Raw genomic sequence first — 23018 nt, forward strand, 5'->3', positions numbered from 1 at the left:
TAAAGAGAAAAATATTATTTAGGTTGCATATGATTTAAGGTGGCCATTCTATTTTTACTGCAGATTTTTGTAACCTTTACAAAAGGTTATACATTGGTATAGGGGTTATACAAAGGTATAAGGGTTATACACCCTTATACACTGGAAACCAAGCCTCAGAGTACAACCGTATATGAAGAGTATTGTGTGAATGCAGTCCTGGGTCTACTGCAATATTTGTATTTTATTACACAATACTAGCACTCTAGATAAAACACTGGGAGCATTTTATGATTGGTTTCTATATGTGTGGGTGGGTGTGATTATAAATTGTTTAAAATTGACCACTGAGGAAGGCCTGAGGGCCGAAATGCGTCTGGTCGGGTTTTTTTACTGTACCTTGGTCTATTTGTGTTGGTCAATGCACTGTACCATCATTTGTACCATGAGATATTTTAGCAAGTTTTAGCATATACATATAGCCTGTCATTCAGGTCTTATTTTTATAACTTGTTTTTAATCTATATTTGTGCACATTTATAATAAATACTTTCTAATATATATATTTTAGGTTGTTACTTGACCACTCTATTCTGTTCCCCTGCATAATTCGCTAAGACACAACTCAGCAAAAAATTTTAAATTATCTAGCAGGCTTGGAAAACATACAGTCAAAAATTTATGCAAGCAACTTTAAGCAGGTTTAATCAAAAATAAGTTCCATTTTATTCAATGGCGCCTGCTCTCAGGAAAGTGTTAAGATTGCAACCTATGTCTTCTTTCCTTGGTGTTTGTGCTTTCTTTTGTTAAGGCTGCCGTCCTGAGGTAATTTGGGGAGTAAATGTCAGTAGATTCAGTGGTCATTCATGCTTGTTAGATATGCAAAGATAGGATTGCATAGGCATGTTCTATCAATTTCATAGACTTTTATAGAGACAAAGATTGATACTGTATATTTCTCTGTTCTCCCTCCTCTTTCTTCTTGTGCCTCGCCTTTATTTAGACTGTACACCTTTGGACAGAAAATTGTCATTGTTGTATAAATTTCTGCAATGTAAGGGAAAATAAAGTGCTTAATAAACTGTATGCATGGTTCGTCATAATAATGAATGTGCTTCTAGTGAAATTTAACTGGTATCTTGAAACTAAGCACATTTACCTAAATATTAGACTTGGAAGTCAGTCTTGCTAATTTCATTTCTTCCCAGTATGTGTACTTGAGAGATCCTGACCTTAAACTGTTCTCTTCCAACAGCGAGTCCATTGCTCTCTCTCTCTCTCTCTCTCTCTCTCTCTCTCTCTCACACACACACACACACACACACACACAGAGTAATAATTTGAAGTGGTTTAAAAATAACAACCATCACATGATATTGTCAGAGTTTCATTATTTGTATTAATGAAATCCTATTTTTACGTGCAGGGTAACATTTTCGTCCTATTGAATGTAAGGTCCTATATTCTGCAAATACGGAAGTTTTTCATCATGTATGTTGAATTTGCATTACCAAAATAACACTGTAGTTGGTTATACAAATATATTTCTTCAAATTCAAACTAGCATGTACAGGAGATTAAAAAACTGTAACATATCAGGGAATGAAAATATAAGCAGGCATTTCTGTTCTCATAAAAAGTCAGTTCAGAATCCCTGGAACTTAACCCAGACTAGACTTTTGCTGAGTATTTAGTTCCAGTTACAACATGGTCTTCTTCTTCTAAGCAATAATACATCCTCCTTTCTCTTTGAATGGATTCCTGTCTTCAGGAATACCTTTCACGAGAGGGTCTTCTCCAGATCTTTCTTCAATGTAATTTTTAATTTCTTCAGAACATTTAGAAACCTTAAGAGGGGAAAGAAAACACATCTGGTTTGTATATACAGGGATAACATTTTCCACTGTGCAAAGGCAAACTAGAATTCTCCAGTATTAAAACATAAATCGGCTTTACCCAAACTGGCCTGTCATGTTTTATGAAAATACCAAAAGCAATACACATGGACATCTTGCTATGTAGCCATAAAATAACCAAAATTTATTTACATGTGAGAGTGCATTTTAAACAGAAGGTACTTTCTACATCTGTAGTTTTGCAGTGCAAAATGTTCACATTTTTCTTTTGTTGGAGAGCTAATGAAAAGAGCCACTTCCCCCTCCCGCCCCATGCCACATTGATTGCTGTAGTCATGGCTTTGTGGCATTTGGCTCTTCAAGTGACACAGACATCTTAGTGTTTGAAATTGGTGACATGACATTTCTGCTCACACAATGCCATCTGATGAACTTTTACAAAATTGTAGCTTGTTTTACTTCTCTGAAGGTTGTGTACCAGATCTGTTAGGAAACACATGCTGTCCAGATTTCTAAAAAACAATCCAACAGTCAAGTGACGACGAATGCACCATATTGTGTACAGTATGGAAACATTTTATCACAGCATTTAAAACTCTGACCAGTACCCATTTTCGCTCCCTTGTCATCAGCCTGTCTATTGCTTCTAAGCTGTACCACAGCAATAAAAAGTTCCAAATGTAGCCCTTTTCTGCATACCCCACAATTACCCTGTTCACGCTTCTCTCCTTCCTTGTAATTGCAGGTTTTCCAATTTTCCTCAGGCTGTGCCATTTAGTCTACAGCCCATGTCAATAGCCATTTCCTATTGGGAGTGGTTCCCAAGCTGCCTGGTTCTGTTGGGCGGGGATGTAAGAGGGGAGGGCGGAGATAGCTGCAAACTCTTTGGTACATGAGGAAGACAATCCAAATGGTTCTCACCACCACCACCACTCAGAGCTATAAAAGTATAATAATAAGTTAAATAATAGATAGGGTGCCTAATGGAGAGGATGGTGGAGCTTGGTAGAGTTACTAGCAGCAGGGTAAGACAATGCAGAGTTACTCCAGTCTAAGCTCATAGATTTCAAGCTGGAGAATCTCTGCATAGGACTGCACTATAAGATATTTAGGAACAGGAGGAAGAGTTAGGTTGCCGTAAGGAGAAAGCACCTGGGCTGTGACTTTGGAGTGCAGAGACTGGTTCTCCTGGCAAAAACAAAAAACCAAAAGTCTGCCCATTCTCCCTGTGGTATTTCATTTACTTACATTTTCCTATTGCAGTTTTTTCTTCTTTTAACATTGAAAGAAGGGAGTCAGAAGGAAAAAGTAAAAGGAGGGCAGGGAGAGTTTCCTAGTGTGTGACAATTAACTCCTGTGTTTTTCCAACCCTCTCTGATTCTGGCATCTAATTTTCAGTGAGTACCATTAGAAAGCAACCCTGCTGTGGTCATTTTCCACAATGGAATACCCTTGAGGTCTTTTATCCTTTTTTTCTTACAGATCCAAAGCAAGCAGAGGGTTTTTTTCTGTGAGTGCGTGTGTCATTCTAGAAGTTGGAAAGTAACTTCTGCACCTTTCCCAAGAACCTGATGGTACTTTGGGAGGTTGGGGTGGGCTTGTGTTGAAGGGAGATGCTAAAACAAATCTCCTTTCTCTCCTTTCAGGCAAAGCCAAAGGTACCAGCTTTGTTCTCTCTCTCTCTCTCTCTCTCTCTCTCTCTCTCTCTCTCTCTCTCTCACACACACACACACACACACACACACACCCCTACCTCTTTTCTCCCCCCCCCACCCAGACAAATAACAGTGAAACTGGAGCTATTCCAAGTATTCCAAGTAGGGGAAAGCGTTGCCAGGTACACACTCACCGGTTGCCTTTTTAACTTCGCTTCTTTCCGGAGCTGTTCCACTTCCATTTTCAGTTTATCCTTCTCACTCAGATCCTCTATATTAATCGCTGGCATTGCTGGTTCACACACACAGGCATTAAACTGGGTTGAGGAATGCAGTTGGCTGTAATAAGAAGCCCCCCCCCTCCCTTCCCTCCACCCAAAAAAACCCTTACTTTTGTTGTGCTTCCTGATTTCCTGAAGTGGTAGCTGTCTCTCCGGCCAACTCTCTTGCCAGACTCCTTGTAACTAGTTACAGGATTTTAATTCATCAGCAGAATCTGTCCTAAGCTGATTAAACCACACAGTTTGACCTCTCTCTCTCCACCGCCTCAAGCAAAGCGAGCCATTACACATGCATGGAAAACCAACCTCTTCTGTCTCCACACCACTCCAAAACTTCTAAATCCTTCCCAATGTACATCCGTAGTAAACAAAGTTAGGGAGTTATTCTACACAGAATAGTGGATGGACGCAAGCAAGATGCTAGGGAGACTGATTCATCAATCCACTAGTAGTTAATCTGGGATTAATATACCTATAGGGAAAAACTCACTAACAACGATCCTGAATACAGCTAGCAGTGAGTAGGCTGGGGGGGGGGGGGAGGTGGATGGAGGAAAACCATTAGAAACAGGATGTGTGGTTCTAACATTCCCTACAATGGGAAAGCCAGCCTCACTGAGCGGTTGAGAGGAAACAGGTTTGCTAAGGAAACGTCTGGCCCTTCTCTGTGCCAGGTTGGAGAGGCTAAACAATAGGAGGGCTTAGAGGAGGGTCAGATTTTTTAAAAAACATCTAGAAAGACTTTTAGAGCTGTCTTTCTCCCAAAGGCAAAAAAAGAGCATCTTGGCAACAGCTTATTTATGTGTTAGTTCTTTCAACGTTGATACTAAAATAGATGTGGCTTAATCCACACATGATCGCATACACATGAACACATGCCAGTGAGAGATCGCATACACATGAACACATGCCAGTGAGACCATCAGTCTAGCGAGGTCAGATTTGTCTTCTCTGACTGGCAGCAGCTCTCCAGGGTCTCAGATAAAGTTCTTTCACATCCCTTGCTACTTTGACCTGGAGATAACGGGAACTAGGACCTTCTGTATGTAATGCAGATACTCTACCACTGAGCCACTGACCTTTTTACCAAATTAAAGAAACCCTTTTGTGTGTTTAAAAGGTTATGGTGATGATTGGCACTACATTTAGGAAATGATGTATTTAAATAATTTGCAAACTGTGTGGGCTTTTGCCCCCCAGCTCATACACAGCATCTTACTTCCTTTGGCTACCCAACTCAGTATCACCTTCTTTGCCTGGCAAGGACTTTGATATGAAAAGCTTGTGCTCAGCTGCAGAACTATGGCCCATTCCCATTCTGTAGTATGAGCAGCAGCTCTGAAAATTGTTTCATACAGCCTAGTTTAATTTTTGAAATCGTGATATTGCACCTAACCACACATTGATTGGCATTGCACTTGATGCTGCACACCCAGCTAAAGTGCAAGCCACAACACTGCAAATAAGGACGCATCATCTGTAAAATCTGGTGAAAAAACGCCTCTCTAAACAGAATACCAATGGAATTGGATTCAGGATCCTCATTCATTCATTCATACCCACTTGTTTTATAACAGATCATGAGATTCTTGGAGGTATGGTATCCCTACCACCCCTGCAATGTATGTTTATAGATTTGTAGGGATCAGGAGTTGATCAGGTGTCTTTTGACTTCTGCAAGTCATAACAAAACAACACAGTAGTCATATTAAATAATATTGAATAGTCATAATACTTTCCATTGTATGTTGTTGCACTTAAGTGTTCTTAATCATGTCCATCCTGCCAGGTGAGGTACTCTTCTCAAACTTTGCTCTCTGTGCCTCTGTCTTAAATACTTCACTTGACTCAAGCTTTTAACTTTTTAAGCAGGTTTTTAGTCTTTTCCTAGCTTGTTTTATCACTATCATTTAAGACTGTTCCATTTTATGTGCTTGTGTGCCCTGGCTGCTTTTATTGGTTGTTTATTGTTGGTATGTTCAAATTGAGCAGTCTGATTTTATTTATGTATTTTACATAGGTTATGCATTTATGGTTTATTGGTATGATTTTATTGTATTTATTACTGTTCATTTGGTTTCATTTTAATTGTTTTAGTTGTGAGCCACCTTGTTTTAGCTGTGAGCTTACATATTTTCTAAATGATAATATTAATAGTAACAACCACAAAAACAATAATAAGCGTCCACAATTATTAGCTGAATGGATATGGACTTGCAGTGCAGTCCTAAGCAGAGTTAAAACACTTCTAAGTCTTCACTGCAGTTAGAAGGGCTCAGGATTGCCATGTACTGCAGATCAGTTACTTGAAAGCTGAACACTGGAAGCCCTATTTAAGCTACTCTGAACTTTCTAGGGAACAATGGAGTGTAAACAATAATAGTAATTGACAGATTCCAGTTAAGCTAATTTATAGTCCAAATAAATCCCTAAAGATGGCTTGCCCGGTCTTGCCTAGTTATCTCCTCATATCCTTGTCTAGTTAGATCTTCTTTAATGTGGTTATAATAATAGTAACTGCATTTATAGACTGCTCTTCTAGACAGATTCGTGCCCCACTCAGAGTGATAAACGAAGTCTGTGTTAATATTATCTCCACAATACAGTTTTGGAGCGAAGGCTGAGAGGAGTGGCTTACCCAAGGCCACCTGCTGAGTTCATGGCAGTAGTGGGATTTGAACCAGCAGAGTGCTCATTCACAGCCCAACCAGTTAACCAGTGTGCTCAAGCTATTCATTTTGTTTGCTGGCACGGTGTCAAGCGGGGCAAAGGGTGAGGGCATGATGACAGAAGACAGACAACTTGTTGGAATGTAAAAGGCCACAACTTTATTGGTTACAGCTTATGAAGTCGGTGCTATCTATGTAGGATGCACATCTAAGTATCAGCTGACCCACCTGCCAACCAATGACCCCATCACCCCTTCAGCCCGCCTGATGAAGAGGGAAACTGCAGGATGACAGGCCGTGGGATTCCACGTGGGTGGAAACCTCTGCGTGGATCCCCCTGCCACCTGGGAGTGAGCATGCCCCTGACAGCCCCTGAGCTGGGCTTATCCCTTCAGTGCCTTACCTCCAAGATCCTTTAAAGAGGAGCCCCAAGTATGGAAAAACTGAGCCCTGTTTCTCCCGAAAAGGATCCCTGTCCAATGCTGAAACTTCCTCTCCCAAAGCTGTGATGGAAATAGATTAGCTGAGAACATAAAGTAGAGAGTTTCAAACCCAGGATCCATTACACACCCAATAATCCTTAGAATGAGGGCGGGATGGGTGGGAAGCTGGTTCAGGAGCTGGAAGCTCAGCTGGCTCTGCAATTTTTGTCCCCAGCTGGCAGACCAGAAGGAAGAATGTGTTCCACCAGCAGGAAAGCCCTCCGATGCAAGCTCAGCCAGCCCATTGCCAATGGGCTGGCTGGGCATTTGAACTGCAGGCTGTCACACTGCCCCACCTGGAGGCTGCTGGGAGCCACAGGGCCCTGTATAATGGTAGCCGCCATGCTTTGCACTCCTCCATTCCCTGTGGGATGGAAACTGGTCCAGTAAGGCATTTACATATTATCATTACGTGTACCTCTTTTGGGAAATGCCAAAAATCACTTAGCAAAGTAGAACTGCTCCAGTTTGTAGTTCAGTAGCTAAAAAAACTATCAATTACATAACAATGAAGATATGGAAGTGGAACAGAGACAAAAAGGGAATCACAGGGCATATGGATTCTGAATTAAAACTATCTAACAAACACATAGAGTAAAAGAGCATAGAAGAAATCCAAGGAACAAAATAAGGAGAAAGGAGAGCTTGGAGAGCCATAGAACCATTTTGTAAGGCATTTTTTAAAATTGCTGTCCATTGAATGTGATAATTGTTCTTCATGGTTTTGATCATATGATCTGCCTTGAGTCTCAGTGAGAAAGGTGGACTGTAAATTAAGTAAATAAATAGGTGATAGGAAACAGTAAGACAACAAGGGAAAACTAGGTGGTAAATTATCAGAGCAATAGGATATGAAGATAAAATGAGCAGATAAGAATCAAAAGGATAACATGTCAAAGAGCAGTAAACAGTTAGCATAGTCAAGGTGAGAGGGGGAGGGGAATCCTCTTGTAAAAAGTGTGTTTGGAGACTCCTCTTGCCTGAATGAGGGCAACCCCTTCCTCTCTTTCACTTAGGCCATCATCTGTTGCTGGGGAAATTAATGTTAGGAATTCCATTTCAGATCCAATTAGTCATGTTCTGCCATCTGTCTTCTGATTGCACTGATAACAGAAGCAAGAGAGTCCTGACAAAGGTTAGCAAACAAGGAATTCAAGACCACCTAACGACAACCACTTCAATTGTAAACATTCATATAATCAATACAGTAATGACAAATTGCCAATATATGTGCAGTTCATACAATATTCAATATCCATTCATAATTCAATGTTGTATCAATACATTTATACAGTCTTCGTTGCAAGACCCATAAAGTGCTCAGTGCTAGTAAAACAACTAGTTAATCGTTCACAGCCACATAGCTTCCAATCATAAGTCCGTAAGCAGGATGATTCAATCTGATACAATTCAATACATCAATATGAATGGCCAGGGAAGCACTATAGGTCATGAATCATGTAGAAAACAATATCCATCTGACGGGAAAACCGGTGAAGAATCCCGTTTCTGGAATCCCTTTCTCAAAGATGGTATATATACACTCCGACGTTTCCTTCATCCACTTTAGACTTGCACTTAAACCATCAATTGCATAACATCAGATGCTGAATCGAGCGAAGCCTGAGCTCCTGGGGGATTCATTTTTCTTATTGTTATATTAGCCATTAGGAGTACAGAGGTTCTAACCTTCTGCCATATTAACATTACTTATAACTAAGGCGCCGCTTGTGCATCACTTATTCCACATTCATTCTCATTCCTGTGTTAGTCTACACACTGGGCACAATAAAACAAATCTGTAGGGGGAGGGGCATATAGAGTAGATATTGTTTCACTTCGTATAGCCTGAATATCAGCTGCTGGGAGAGGTAATGGCAAGGAAGGGCTCTTGCCCTACATGTGGGCTTCCTGAAGGAATCTGGTAAACCATTGTGAGAAACAGGATGCTGGACAAGATAGACTTTGGACTGAACCAGCATTAGTAGATTTCTAACATCCTTCTGCTTGCTTGAGACACTTCCTGGAAGACTAACAATAACCTAACTCCAAAAATAGCAGAACTATAATATGGGTCACATTTTGTTAAGTCCAATCTCCTGTCTCCATCAATGGCCAATATATTAGATGCTTCATGGAAATGTACTAGAAAAAGAAACTGAGCAGTTTCTTCCTTATTGTTCACTTCCTGATTTCTAAGTCAAACAATGAAGCAAATTTGAATATGCAGGTACATCGCTATAGATGGACCTCTCCCCTAAGAATTTTCCCAGATCAAATTGGCAATTTATATTTTATTTATTTTACTTCATCTATAGGCCTGCCTTTCTCAGTGAGGCTCAAGGTAGTGTGTGTGTTATGTGCCATCAAGTCACTTCCAACTTACGGGAACACTATAAACTTCCAAAATGTCCTATCATTGATAGTTTTGCTCGGGCCTCACAAACTGAAGGCTGTGGCTTTCTTTATTGAGTCAATCCATCTCAGTGGATTAGATTTAGTTGAATGTGGAATGAAAATTGGTGAAAGGATGATTAGTAATTTGAGATATACAGATGACCTCACATTACTGGCAGAAAATAGTGAAGACTTGAAATTACTACTGAGGAAGGGTAACCTAGGTTAAAGGAGAAAGTGCCAAAGCAGGATTACAGATGACAAAAGTAATGACTGCCAAAGAATTACACAATTTTAAGGCTGACAGTGAAAAAATCTAATTCTTAAAGAATTAAAGAAGCAGCAGTGGTATGTTTTTCTCTCTAAATACTCATTTCTCTTATCACTATGTCCTTGTTTATTTATTTATTAAAACATATTTACCCCATCTTTCCTTGTGCTTCAAAGTGGCTTACAATAGTAGATTAAAAACATTTGCAGTTAAAATCAAAATAAAATAACAACCCCCAAATCCCTCTCTTATTATTGTACCTGGGAGTGGGTTGTTTATGTTACACTTGTGCACTGGAACAGGAGTAGAGGGCGGCTAGGATCACCATCTATATTGGACACTTGCCACATATCACTGCTTATTATACATTTTGAGTCTCAATGCATTTCCTGAAAAACAAATCAAATATTCTTCAATGATCATCTACTTCTTAGGAATGAAGGAATGAAGACTACTTCATTACATCTTTTGAATTAATATTGAAGCAATTCTTTTGATGTAATACTGAATTCTTGCAAAAAGTGAGTGGTATAATATGAACGATGCATGAATTTAACAATAATGGATAAAAGGTATTTCTTTCATCATTGATAATCATTTTATTGATGCAGACTCAGACATGTGTGTCATATGATGATAATACAAAGTAAGAGAGGTCCTACCTTAACATTTGGCTTTTCTAACTTTCCAAATTGATGATGGTCAGCCATAGCTTTCTCAGTAAAACTTTCAGTACTGTAACTACCTTGGGGCAATCTGGACAAGGGGAAATCCCCACCCCCTTTTCACAGAGGCTTAGTGAGAACAGCAGAGCAGGCAACGGCACTACGGTTTCCAACCTCCAGGTCCCAGAGATCAGTTCTCGTGAAGAAAATGGCTATTTAGAGGGTGGACTGTATGGAATTATACCAACCTGAGGTCCCTCCCCTCCCCAAACCCTGCCCTCTCCAGGCTCCAAACCCCAAATCTCTAGGAATTTCCCAGTCTGGAAGTGGCAACCTTAAATAGCTTCTTAATGGCCCTGTGCCTACTACTTAAAATACTAGAGAACATTCAGTTCCTGAAATTTGTGAGCAGACTGTTACAGACACACATCTGCAGATAAGAAAAGACAGCTGATTTTCAGCACAAGAACTTCTACGCAAAAATAGTCTATTGAGTGACAAGAAATACAATTTCCATGATACTAATCTTACACAGGCCTATTCAAAAGTAAGTCCAATTCCATATACTAACTCCAGCTGTTCTAACACTGTTCTCACTCTGCCTTTTGATGATGATGATGATGATAACATTCAATTTATATACTGCCCTTCAGGACAACTTAACACCCACTCAGAGCGGTTTACAAAGTATGTAATTATTATCCCCACAACAAACACCCTGTGAGTGGAGCTGAGAGAGCTCCTAGAAGCTGTGACTCACCCAAGGTCACCCAACTGGTTTCAAGCGGAGGAGTGGGAAATCAAACCTGGTTCTCCAGATTAGAGTCCCACACTCTTAACCACTACACCAAACTGGAGAGCCAGTTTGGTGTAGTTTGTAGTCTTTGTCCTTGGTAAATTTCTGATCCAATTTTATCTTAGTTTTGTTTTTTGGCAATCATCTTCAAGGTTCACTGTCCACCTTCCCAGGCTATCAAGAAATTAATTTTCCAAACAGATGTATCTTACATTTAACATGCACCTATGTAAATAAAAGTGCATGCACACTAAGATATCAGAGGTTCATAGCCTACTGTTACACACACAGTGCCGTTGAATTAGATCCTGATTGCCTAGGAATAGAATAGCACACTTATCTTTCCCTCTTATGTTATTTTTATTTCTTTATGTCAATATTTATGTTCTGCTTTTCTCCTCGGTGGGATCTGAAAACAGCTTACAACATAATATTGGATTGTGAATCAGCATTCTGCTACTGCCATGAGCTCAGTAGGTGATCCCAGCTCCACAGCAATAATATGGGGATAGTAATCTCTGACTTTGTTCACCTCTCTGAGTGGGTCACTAATCTGTCTAGAATAGTGGTATACAAGTGCTGTTGTTGTTGTTATTATAGCTTCTCCCTTCTCAATTTTATCCTCAAAAAAGCCTGATTAGGGTCAGGTGCTAAGGATCACCTGCCATACCCCTGCAGCTGAAACTGATGCTGACGTAGTGATTCTGTCTGTGATTCTGTCATTGGGGTGAGAAACTGAGAACATGAAGTAGTTGTTGATTCCTGCTGTAATCTCTCCTGAATCTGGGAGCCCACCTGGTCTTGAGAAGTCTACAAATCCCACAGCCTGTTTTTCTGCCTAAAGAGTTCGAGGACTGCCAGGAGGAAGAGGCAGGGGGGATTAGGAGCAGTGTGGGGAACCTTTATCTGCTTCAAGCTGGTCTGTAGCTGCCAGTCCTAGCAAGAATGGTGTGAGAGCATAAAACCGGCATCTTATCAATAAAGAACATTAACTCCTGAACTGAAGTCTTTTGAGAGTTGCCCGGCATCCTTACAAGAAGGTAGGTTAGTCTGAGAGAAAGTGACTGTCTACAAGTCACTCACTGAGGAAAAATGATCTTTGAGATGTTATAGGCTACGCCAGCATGTTCAACGGGACTTACTTCCAGCTAAGAGTGCATACTTTGAACACCCTCTGATATTTATAACTTTTGAGCAGAAAATACTAGCTTTGGCTCTGAGGTGTTGGCAGCATTCTTTAACAGAACTTTCTCACATTGTCCACATTTCTGCTGGCTTGTAGACAAACGAAGTTTGTAAAACTTTGCGTCCTGCAAACTCCCCAGGTTTGATTTATTTAACAGAGGAGGGGGTGTTCAGGTTTCATCACCTCTGCCTTTTCCTCCACTTCTCGCCCCTCGGTCTCCCCTTCCCCCTAACGCTACCTAGGGAAGCATTACTTTGGGAAGAAGATAGGTTTCAGGAGGGTAGCCATGTTGGCCTGCAGTAGAGGAGCAAAGTTCGAGGCCAGTAACACCTTAAGGACTGGCCGTTTCTTAGGTACAGGGTTTAAAGAATCAAGCTCCCTTCCTCAGACAAGGGTAGTAATGGAGACCTGTCTTTCTATCCCAGTTAGAAGGTGTCAGGGGTGTTGCGAAAAAGTCAGCAAGACTGTGGAGGTCCATTGCGAAATGCCATTCTCTGGATTAGAGCAGGGGAGGAAATATTTTTTTCCCCTTAGGAATATCCTTGCCTGGGGAATAGTCTTTCGTGGGAAGAAGGCTCATGAGGCGTGGAGCCAGCAGGCAGCCGCCAAGGAGTTCCACGCCTCGCCTTCCAGAAAGCTGCGTGAATCAGACGAGAGGTCCTCCTCCGTGAGGCAGGAGGCGGGGAAAGCGCTTCCGCGCGCATAAAGGAGCCTAGAGGGCCAGAGGCCGGCAAACGCCACCGCGGCCCCTTCTTCGCGCCTGGCTCGTCTCTGCTCGCGATGCAGCTGCCCTCTGGGACACCGCGGGACGCGTTGCTGGCCGGCTGCCTCTTGCTGCTTCTGGGGCAAGCCTGTCCCCAGGCGGTCAAGAAGGGTAAGCGCTTCGGGAGGGCCTTGTCTGTGCCCCGCATGGCTCGTCTCACGGGGCTCTGCGCGTTGGCTAAGGATGAATGGCGTCCCCACCGCTGGGCGTTTGCACAGCGCGACGCACCTTCGAAGGCAACTTTCGACCCTGTCCACTTCCACCTGCGAAATGTGCTTGCGTGCTTGGGGGGGATCGTGGGCTTCGCCGATTTACTATAGGGATATATTTTGGGCGGGGGGGCTGCGGTATTATATCATGGAGGGACATCATCCACTGTAACCCATATTTAGTTCTCAAGTTCAGAAATATGGAATGCCCAGTTTTCAAAAGAAAGGTCAGGCTAATAGAAGATGCCTAGCCTGCGCCTTCTACCCCATAAATATAGTTTCAGGTGCCTAGCCATGTTTGTCTGTAGTAAAAGAGCAAGATTTGGGTCCAGTAACACTGGCCAAAGCTCATGCCTAGAGAAACTAGTTGGTCTCTAAGGTGCTACTGGACATGAATCTTAAACGTTTCACTTAGCCCTCTCTCATTCTCTCTCATGGTGGGATTAGAGACAGTATGTTTTTTCCTTTGCCATTTAGTAAATTTGACCAATCTGTATATACTTTGTTGCCAATAATGCTGTGGTTGAAGTGGAATCTACTTGTGGGACTTTCCTCCTCACCCCACACACAGACTTGTTACAAGAGGTTGATAACTAAAGCACCTGGTCTTTTCCCTATAGACAACAGAGAGATCTGCCTGCAGCCACCACTGAAAGGACCCTGCCGGGCTCTTCACGACAGATGGTATTATGACAGATACACACAGACTTGCAAGGAATTTACATATGGCGGCTGTGAGGGGAATTCCAACAACTTCCTAAGCAAGGAAGGTTGTGAGAAAACTTGCTGGATGATCAGAAGTAAGTCAGCCTGGTGTAGAATGATGATCCAAAAGTGAATTGTGGGTTCTTGTCCTGATACGTTTCCACTGCTGACATGTTCTGCTACCACTGAGGCCATGGACTGCTGCCTTGTTTCCTTTGCTTACTTCATTATCACTGCTGGTTTTTGTAGATTTATGATCAGCATAGATCTAATTTGAAACTTTTGTTTGATGTTTGCAAGTTTGTCATATACAAGGGGCTTTATGCTGCATCGTTTCAGCCCTAAAGAAATATGATTCTTTTACAGCTTTTCATTTAATGGTTTCTACATCTACATTCTGTGATCTCCTGAAACTTCCATGAACTTCATAAACTAGGGTAGCCCAACAGTGTGTCATGTACATGTACATGAACAGGGTTCAAGAGAGGACAAGGAATAAGTTCCCATTTTGAATCTGTGCTTGAGCTGCATTGCTTGAGAGATCATGTCTCAGCTGTCCTGCATCTATGCACAAACACTGATGAGGTGGGAAACTGAAATGTACTACTTCAAATTGGCCTTTGTGTGACTTTATGGGAGAGAATGAGAGCAAGTCATTTATAATAATTTCCCTGTAACCAAAAAATGTCAGAAGCGGAAATCCAGTGCACATGGAGGCAGGTTTCAGCACAGTACACACAAACTCACAACAGTGCTAGGTTTCTACATTCAGTTAGTGTTAAATAATGAAAGGTCTTTTCAAGTATGAAAGTACTCCCCAACCAGTAGTTTCTGTCTCCTCAGGATTCTTCCATCTTGTTGAATGGTTAAATCCAGCCACAGGCAAAATCTAGGAAGGGGGGAAGAATATTACTTGAGAGCAGACCTGAGGTGGCAGGACCTTGGGAAATGTGAAAAACCTTTCGGGGCCAGAAAGAGAGGGAAGCAGTAGATGGCTGTTAACAGGGAAAGAGCCGTTGTTAAACTAACAAAAGGAGGTGCTTCAGACTGTGGTATTTCTAGCCATAGAGTCCGTTACTGTACATTGTGATGAGGAAAACTATCAGATTAACCATTTTAAACAAAACAAGATGACAATATAGAGACGACTCTGCGTCCCTGTCTCTGAAAGCTGATTATAGAATCTTCCATTTTCCGACACCATGAACTTCAGACAACATTCTTGGTAGTAATCAGTATGTGATAAAATGTTCTGTGCTTGGACAAGGCCTCTGTTTGAACAGACACGGGAGAAGGACTGAGCCATGCAGGGACAGTTGGATTGCAGGATCCAACAACTGGGGTTGTAAATTTTAACTTAGATTACCATTGTGATGTATGGTTAAATTCTTTCTCCTTCAGAAGTTCCCAAAATATGCCGGCTGGAATCTGATGAAGGACCATGCAGAGGTTTATTCCAAAGATACTTCTTCAACCTAAGTTCAATGGCCTGTGAGAAATTTGGCTATGGAGGATGTTATGGGAATGACAACCGATTTGACAGTGAAGATTCCTGTATGGACTACTGCCTGCCTTGGAAAAGTAATGATTTTTTAAATAGTATAAGGGCCTGTCTAGACTGATTGATGGGGAATAGATGGAAACTCTTTACCATCACTCTAGGTACCCACTCTACAGAAGGAGACGCCCCCCTGCTGTTGCCCCTTGCTCTGTCCTCTACAGAGGTCTCCATGATTGATAAGGTAGCAAAGAGGAGATACTGGAGGGTGTTTGTTTGTTTGTTTCACTCACCCCCATCTCTCCTCCATCTTAGAGACCATTATATGGGAATAAAAATTGGAGCCAGGCCTGTCTTCCAAACTTGATCCTTTCCCCTACAGACCCCTATTGGAGCCAGGCCTGTCTTCCAAACTTGATCCTTTCCCCTACAGACCCTGAGAAAGAGGTTGAGAAGGAATTCCACCCTCCCGGATGTGGAAACTGCCTTGCCTCTTCTAAATACAACTTTTGTTTTTTGTTTGTTTTGTTTTTCTGAGGGATGAGAAGAAAAAATTCTGTCCTGAATCCCCAATTTCTCTTTTCCATGAAGATGAGGAATACTTTGTGCCCTACCCTTTAGGCTGTGCAACCCACCAAGCTTCAGAGACAAGACATGGTTCTATAGTAACATACTGTATTCAGGAATTATGTTATTATTCAGCTCCAACCCCAGTGGTGTTCCCGTAGGTAGTTCTTTCATTTAAATGTGGAGAGAAGCAAAGACTCTGAATACAGTATTTTACTTTTCCTGAGGGAAATGAATGGGAGTCTTTGCTTCTCTCCACATTTAAATGAAAGAACTACCTATGGGCATACTATTGGGATGGGAGCTGAATATGCTTCCTACTGTGGTGACTTCAGCCATTAAGGATCAATCTTGTTCTTGTCTGCATACCACTTTTTAGATTCTGTAGCTTTGTTGTGTTTAGCATATTAGGAAAGTCTGATACATTTATGGCATGAAAATTGCATTGTACAAACATAGATCCTAGAGCAGAACCACAAGTGACAAAAGGCACAGATTGGACACTTGTCAGCTTCCCTCAAGTTTTGATGGGAAATGTAGGCAGCTTGGCGGAATGTTGGACAAGTGACAGTTGAAAAGTCCATTGGACAGCAGTCAGAGAGCCAAGCTGCAAGACTAGGATGCCTACATTTCCCATCAAAACTTGAGGGAAGCTGACAAGTGTCCAATCTGTGCCTTTTGTCACTTGTGGTTCTGCTCCATGTTTCTGACTCTGTTTTAAGTAGCTTTCCTAACTCCAAACTTGAAGGTATTTTCTCCCATGTCTTTGTTAGAATGTTGGCTTGTATTAGCAGGCAAGCATCATGCCCTAAGTTTCCATTGTTAGATGTCAGAAAATATTTACAATTTTAGCAAATGTCATTTACTCTATTTTTTAATAACTTTGGGATGCACTAAGAAAGAAAGGTAGACTTTTTCTAGCAATCAGCACATATACTGATTGTTAAATCTCTGTCTCTTCAGGAAGTATCTTTACTTCTGATAGCTTCCCCCCAGTCAGTCCGTGAAGCCTCAGTACTTCTATTTATCTTTATAATAGTATATGCATATATTAGCAAAATGTCCATCATTCTAGTGGGCCGTGTGTGTATTACACTCCAGACTTTAAGTCACCCACTCTTTAATTTGTTCTGTGCAAGAAACCAAATGGATGTACTTAAAAGAGTGCCATATGGATAGTCTCATAACTGGTAAAAAGGCAAGATTTAATTTATTAGATTTTGTAATTGTTTGACAGTCTTAGTGCAAGCCCCACTGAAAGGTCATAACTCTGGATGAAATTTAGACAGGACTATAACAGTTACAGCACACAATCTCTGAATTAATAAGAATACTACCATTTGCCTACCTACAGAGAGGCCTTTGCTTTTGATAGACAGAAATTGGGAAAGTCCCTGAGGGGAGGGGGTTTAGCATGGAGAATATCTAGATATATTAAAGTAGTTTTAATTTTGATGTCAGGATTTTACTGGTTTTGAACTGAATTGACCATGCTAATTGACTACTACTTCTTTTTTAAAAAAGATGGACCATCACTTTGCTATAGCCTTAAAGATGAAGGAACATGTTCAGGTTCAGTAACTCGCTTTTACTACAACAGAAAGACAAAAACCTGTGAAAAATTCATCTACACGGGATGTGGTGGAAATGAAAACAATTTTGTGAAGATGAAAGACTGTATCAAAGTCTGTAAGAAAGGTATGTTTCTTTCCTTTGCCTTAGATAGCTAGTTATAGGAATATATGCAACCCTAAATGCATAGAGCTCTGACCTCTATGGCCTGGGATGGCCCAGTCTCATCAGGTCTTAGAAGCCAAGCAGCATCAGCCTGATTTGTACTTGGATTGGGGACCACCCAAAAAGTCCATGGTTGCTACACAGTCCCTTGCTTTGAAAATCCTGTGGGATCATCCAAAGTCGGCAGCAACTTGATGACACTTTCCACCACTAAATGCTTTGGGGGGAAAGAGTACATACCCTGTTGTCCTTTGAAGCAGTGCAACCATTCCTCCTCCTAGCCCCTCAGCCTCTCTGTTTGTTGTTTGGTTTAGAAAATTTGTATGCTGCCTCTCCAAACCTATTCAAGGCAGCTCTAGGAAGAAGGCAGTGAATGTGGTGGAGAGATATATTAGACTAGGATGGGAAAGGAGAACAGAAAAAAGGAACTGGCTATGTACTATCCCTTCAAAGCAACTGAAATCAAGCTCATTTTATGCAGGAAATTAAATCCACTAGAAGCAAAGTTTGGGTTTAAGGCATCTAATTATGAAACTGCACAATTTGGACAGTTTTCTGCAATTATTCTGCATTAATGACTTATCCTTTGGTAAAAGTTCATCTATATACTTTCACTTAGCTGCAAAACAGTGGATGGGATTTGACTTTTCCCAGAAAGAGTGGAACTCCCAACCCCTTGTTTGGAGCTAATGCTACTACAGTAAGCTCGAATATTTGTGATTGTGATTTGGTTTCTGTTCTTTTTGTAGCAGGGAAGAAGCCGAAACCCATGACATGAGAAATCAACATTCTCAACAGCAGTCAGGAGGAATACCACCTACTCTCTTTACTTTGAAGAAGTCAACCAATACTCTATTTTAACTTAATTTATCCTTTTTATAGCAAGCAAGCAAAATGTTTATCAGGCATTAGTTACAATCATTAATAAAAAGGCCATTACTGCATAACTAAGTAGCACAACATCAAGAATGGCACTAATAAATAATTTTTTAAAAGCTTTAAGAAGAACAGGAAAAAGGTATCTCAAGATTATTCACAATTACCTCACAAAATCTCATAACAGCTAGCAACTTGATTGCTAACGTAAGGGTTCCAGTCAGATAAAAGATATAAAACTAATCACTCGGAGTGACCCTTAAATTTATGTAAAAGAGCTAATTATAGGGTTCCTCAACTCAGTATAAAAAGTACAATATAACAAAATATGAGATGGATGTTCAGGAACTCCCGCCCTGCGTGAGCAGTGTCTTTCCTGATACGGAATTCTCAAGCATCTACCATGAAGAAATGCTAAGTAAAGCATTAAACCTTGCAAATTTAAAAGTTCTGCAGATTTGTGGGGATTTAAGGTGCTATAAGTAAGCAGCTGAAACCCCGTAATCTGACCCTATGCCATTAACAATAGGAGAGCATGTTCTATTTGCTAATGAATACAAAACTTGTGTCACAATGTCCAACGATTTCTGATGCAGCAATCTAATAGATTGTTGTATTCCCAAACATAAAAACTAGTCAAGTGAAATGCCAATTGAATGACTTTTGCACAAAATTAAACATGACCAGTTACTTGGAAAGTGTGCACATAGTTAGAGTAATCAGATAAATAATGGAGGCGCTATAATTTGTATATATTTCACAATATATATATGTAATAAAATAACGTTCCTGTGTGATCAGTTGTTCTGGTTTGCAACAATCAACCGTGAAGTACAGTCTACATGTAACACACTGTTCTGGACTAGATCTATGTGAGCTCTTCTGGAGAAGCTAAATCCAGCATTTGGGTAGCTGAACTTCATTCAGAGATCTCGGTTGGCAAAAGTGGACTCCACAAAAACAATGCTCTACGCATGTGTACCTTTCTCTACCACCCTCTGAATGACTGGTTATGTCTTCCGACCGAGTTGGCCATTACCTGTATACTGTTATATGGGGAATGGCAGTATATAACTATATTACAGTATATACAGAATATAACGGTGTACTGTTATATGGGGAATGCCCTTGTCCTCTTCAGTGTTTGATTACAGCATGCAGAGAAGGAGTCACAAATTTATAGGTTTTAGGATAACTTTTCTAGAGCATCTTGCTGTACCTGAAGATGCCAGGATCTTTTTATATAAGTATTTTTATAAGTTTAAAACAATGTAAATTAAATTTGTGTACATAGTCATTAGTAAAGTGTATTTATACTGCCCTGCTGTATTAGGAGAAGGGCATAAGGATTGTGCAGCTGAAGTAGGAGATTCTGACCTTTTAGTCAAACATTTTTCAGGACTGTAAAAATAAATATTGCTGCTGTTTGTATTTCAGTTGTGAACTTGTTATGAAGATGATAAGGAATAGCCATCTCATTCTGGTGTGTGTGTGTGTGTGTGTGTGTGTGCGCTTGTGTTTGTGTCAAGTTTAAGGGGGAAATGTTTCATAAATATTACACAGTCATGTTTTCATGGTATATACAAATAACTGTAAGATTATTATTAGCAAATAAAGACAATAAGCTATTTAAAGTTTTCTACCAGCGAGTGAAGTAATCTTTCAATATCATTTGATATGATTGTAAAACCATAGGATTTATCAGCCTCATAAATTTATTCTTACTGATTATAAGCAATGGACACTACAATGGAGGATGATAGATAGAAAGCAACTGCTTAGCACCTGAAGCTTTCTAAAGCTTGGAAATAGAACATTTCTCTTTCTTTTACAGGTGCATTTATACATGCCTTTGTTAATCTCTTTATATTCATCATAGTATTTGCTCTAAACTAAAGAACAGACACCTATCTCATACCTCACTATCCCATTCCCTAGGTCCTCATGTTCCAAGAATATTTACATCTGTGCTGGGAAAAATATTAGCTATTGAGGACCGTGTGGATCATATGCTAAATGGTTCAGTGCATATACAACTTAACTCCCGCTGTAAATGTCTAAATCTGTTAATAAAATGAGCTGCAGAATAAAAATTAAATGGTTTATTAATATTAAATGTCAGAGAACTACATTTATGCTCCAGTAACTGGTGCTTTTCCTGCTATCTTTGTTTCTACCCTTTGTAATATGAGTGAGCATATGAACATGATGGCTCCCCTCCACTTTATGCATCTGATCAAAATAGGCAGCTAGCCATCAAAGTTAGTTCCTAATCTAATTTCTCTGTGTGCAAAATTTCATAGAAGAAATTTCACAGGAGAAGTCAGTCTTGCACATGCAGAGTTGCTTCCATTAAAATAATAAATGGGGAAGCACTTGCAGTTGTGTGGAATTGATGAAACAGGCATTGGTTTCTAAGGTGCCAAGAAGTCTTTGGCCAGGATCTAAAGTTAGAAACCAACAGGGGAAACTCTTCTGGGTTTCCCCTGTTGGTTTCTAGTTTGGTTCCGGAAGTGCGCGCCCCCCCCCCCAACCCGCTCTTCAGGATCTAAAGTTGCACGAAGTGCCACAATTCATGCATTAGAGCCCCATACTTGCAAAGCCTATTCCATTCTGTTCAAGTGGCAGAACAAGTTGGTTTATGGTCCTCAAGTACTGGTATTTAGGGTTAGCTATATACGTTCACCTGCTTGCTCAAATAAGAATGTGTAACATGTCAATATTAAAACTCTCTTAGAGTTCTGAGACATTACTCTAAACGGGCCTCAGAAATTTAACTTTCAGTCATCCTTCACATGTCCTTCCTCCACAAACCTCATGACGGTACTTGGTTCTCCCCTCACTATAGTGTCTTCCTGTGGGATCAAAGGAGATTTGATCCCACCTCTCTCCCAGCCTGACACTCTAACCACTACATAAAGTGGTTGCATACCTTACCTGATCTCTTTGGTAGTGGAGAATGCTGTCAAGTCAGCTTTCTTATGGCTACCCCTGGTGAGGTTTTCAAGGCAAGAGACTAACACATAGTTTGCCATTGCCTACCTCTGCAACCCTGGTCTTCGTTGGAGGCCTCCTGTCCAATTACTAACCAAGGCTGACCTGCTTAGTTTTTTTTTTAATTAATTTACTTTTTAATTAAGCTTTATAACATACAACAAATAGAAATCAACAATGAACATCAACTGTAACACAACAACTAATAATAGTTTACAAGTTTTGAAGAATATGAACATTACAATAACTTTTAAACAAAGCATACATAATATTACCAAATATCAGAAAACTGAGTCAACGTCTGAGCAATTCTTATTTTGGGATGTAAATCGTGCATGTCTATAAATTCAAGAAAAGGGAACCATTTCTCATAGAAATTGGAACTGGCGGGAAAGCGTTCAGCATTGAGAATATTATCATTAATTCTATCCAGGATGAAATGGTCCCATATCTTAGAGCCACATCTCTTTAGCTGGCACTTTCTTCAGATTCCAGACTGAAGCTATCGCTGATTTCGCTGCAACTAAAAATATTGCTATAAGATTCCTGATAGCTTTTGGGATCTGTGGAATATTCCATTGGTCTAGAAATATAATTGAAGGTGATAATGGAATATCGTAATTCGTTATCTGTTTTATTACTTCCAATATTTCTTTCCAAAATGTGGCTATCCGTGAACAACCCCACCAACAATGAGAGAAGGATCCTACCTCATTGCAACCCTTCCAACACAGGGGAGAGCAAGAGGATGACATTGTAGACAATCTTTTAGGCGTCAAGTGCCACCGGTGAATAATTTTAAACGATTGGAGTCTTACAGAAATTACTTTTGATGTAAATATTGAAGATGACCAGATTTCCTCCCATTTTTCCTGTGTTTTTTTGATATTCTTAGTTTCTGAGCTCTGATAGGACCTGGCTTACCTGGGCTATCCAGGTCAGAGCACCTGAGCTCTTTAAAATGTGTATAATTCCATCTGAAACCGATGGACATGTCATTTTAAACCCCCCTTTAGCTTGATGTGGTACTGGGAATTCAAGATGTATGCGAAGTACATGTTCTGCCACAGAAGTTCTGTCCTTCTCCTCTTTAATGTACTGTGCTATAAGAGAGTGGAGACATCAACCAGTCTTTCCTCTATGGGGTCCTTATTGTCAGATATGAGGCGACACATTTGTATCTTCCAACAGTATCTGTTATAATAGTTTGGTTTTGATTTTTTTTTAAGCACAGAAGAAGCACAAACCTCACACATAAGGGTAGAACATTTCCAATGGTATCTTGGGCACAAATTTTACTTTAATTATTTAGAGATTCCTACTGTACTTTTCTCCTCATCTGGGAACTCAAAGGAGCTGACAAAATGTTCTGTCACTGGTGCTGATTTCAGTTGTTTGGCTCATTCAAGGCCACAAGCTTGGTTCATGCCAA

The 23018-nt window shown here is 40.5% G+C and overlaps 2 protein-coding genes across 3 annotated transcripts; one reads left to right on the top strand and one right to left on the bottom strand.

Annotated features, from left to right (window-relative positions):
- Positions 1–1353: 1353 nt before the first annotated feature.
- On the bottom strand, positions 1354–4272 carry LOC129337807 (guanine nucleotide-binding protein G(I)/G(S)/G(O) subunit gamma-11). 2 transcript variants are annotated; one of them, XM_054991756.1, is made up of 3 exons: positions 3882–4272; positions 3685–3782; positions 1354–1826 (listed from the first exon to the last, which is right to left on the bottom strand). In XM_054991756.1, the coding sequence occupies exons 2-3, from the start codon at positions 3778–3780 to the stop codon at positions 1701–1703; spliced, it is 222 nt and encodes a 73-aa protein (XP_054847731.1). In that variant the 5' UTR covers positions 3781–3782; positions 3882–4272; the 3' UTR covers positions 1354–1700. The 2 variants fall into 2 exon arrangements, with proteins under 2 accessions (XP_054847731.1, XP_054847732.1); XM_054991757.1 differs by having other exon boundaries at positions 3685–3807.
- An 8659-nt stretch (positions 4273–12931) lies between these two features.
- Positions 12932–20232, top strand: TFPI2 (tissue factor pathway inhibitor 2). The gene is made up of 5 exons (XM_054991425.1): positions 12932–13111; positions 13830–14009; positions 15316–15495; positions 17504–17677; positions 18466–20232. Exons 1-5 carry the CDS (start codon positions 13018–13020, stop codon positions 18492–18494), a joined length of 657 nt encoding a protein of 218 aa, XP_054847400.1. The 5' UTR covers positions 12932–13017; the 3' UTR covers positions 18495–20232.
- The last annotated feature ends 2786 nt before the right edge of the window (positions 20233–23018 follow it).

The sequence above is a fragment of the Eublepharis macularius genome, chromosome 11, assembly GCF_028583425.1.
Source record: "Eublepharis macularius isolate TG4126 chromosome 11, MPM_Emac_v1.0, whole genome shotgun sequence".
NCBI classification, from domain to species: domain Eukaryota; kingdom Metazoa; phylum Chordata; class Lepidosauria; order Squamata; family Eublepharidae; genus Eublepharis; species Eublepharis macularius.

What these genes read in the sequence shown, in the direction of transcription:
- TFPI2 (XM_054991425.1), top strand. Translation starts at nt 13,018, where the DNA reads ATGCAGCTGCCCTCTGGGACACCGCGGGACGCGTTGCTGGCCGGCTGC. An exon ending in AACTTGCTGGATGATCAGAA is followed by an intron (nt 14,010 to 15,315) that starts GTAAGTCAGCCT and finishes TTTCTCCTTCAG; the next exon opens with AAGTTCCCAAAATATGCCGG. An exon ending in CTACTGCCTGCCTTGGAAAA is followed by an intron (nt 15,496 to 17,503) that starts GTAATGATTTTT and finishes TTTTTAAAAAAG; the next exon opens with ATGGACCATCACTTTGCTAT.
- LOC129337807 (XM_054991756.1), bottom strand. Translation starts at nt 3,780, where the DNA reads ATGCCAGCGATTAATATAGAGGATCTGAGTGAGAAGGATAAACTGAAA. An exon ending in CGAAGTTAAAAAGGCAACCG is followed by an intron (nt 1,827 to 3,684) that starts GTGAGTGTGTAC and finishes TCCCCTCTTAAG; the next exon opens with GTTTCTAAATGTTCTGAAGA.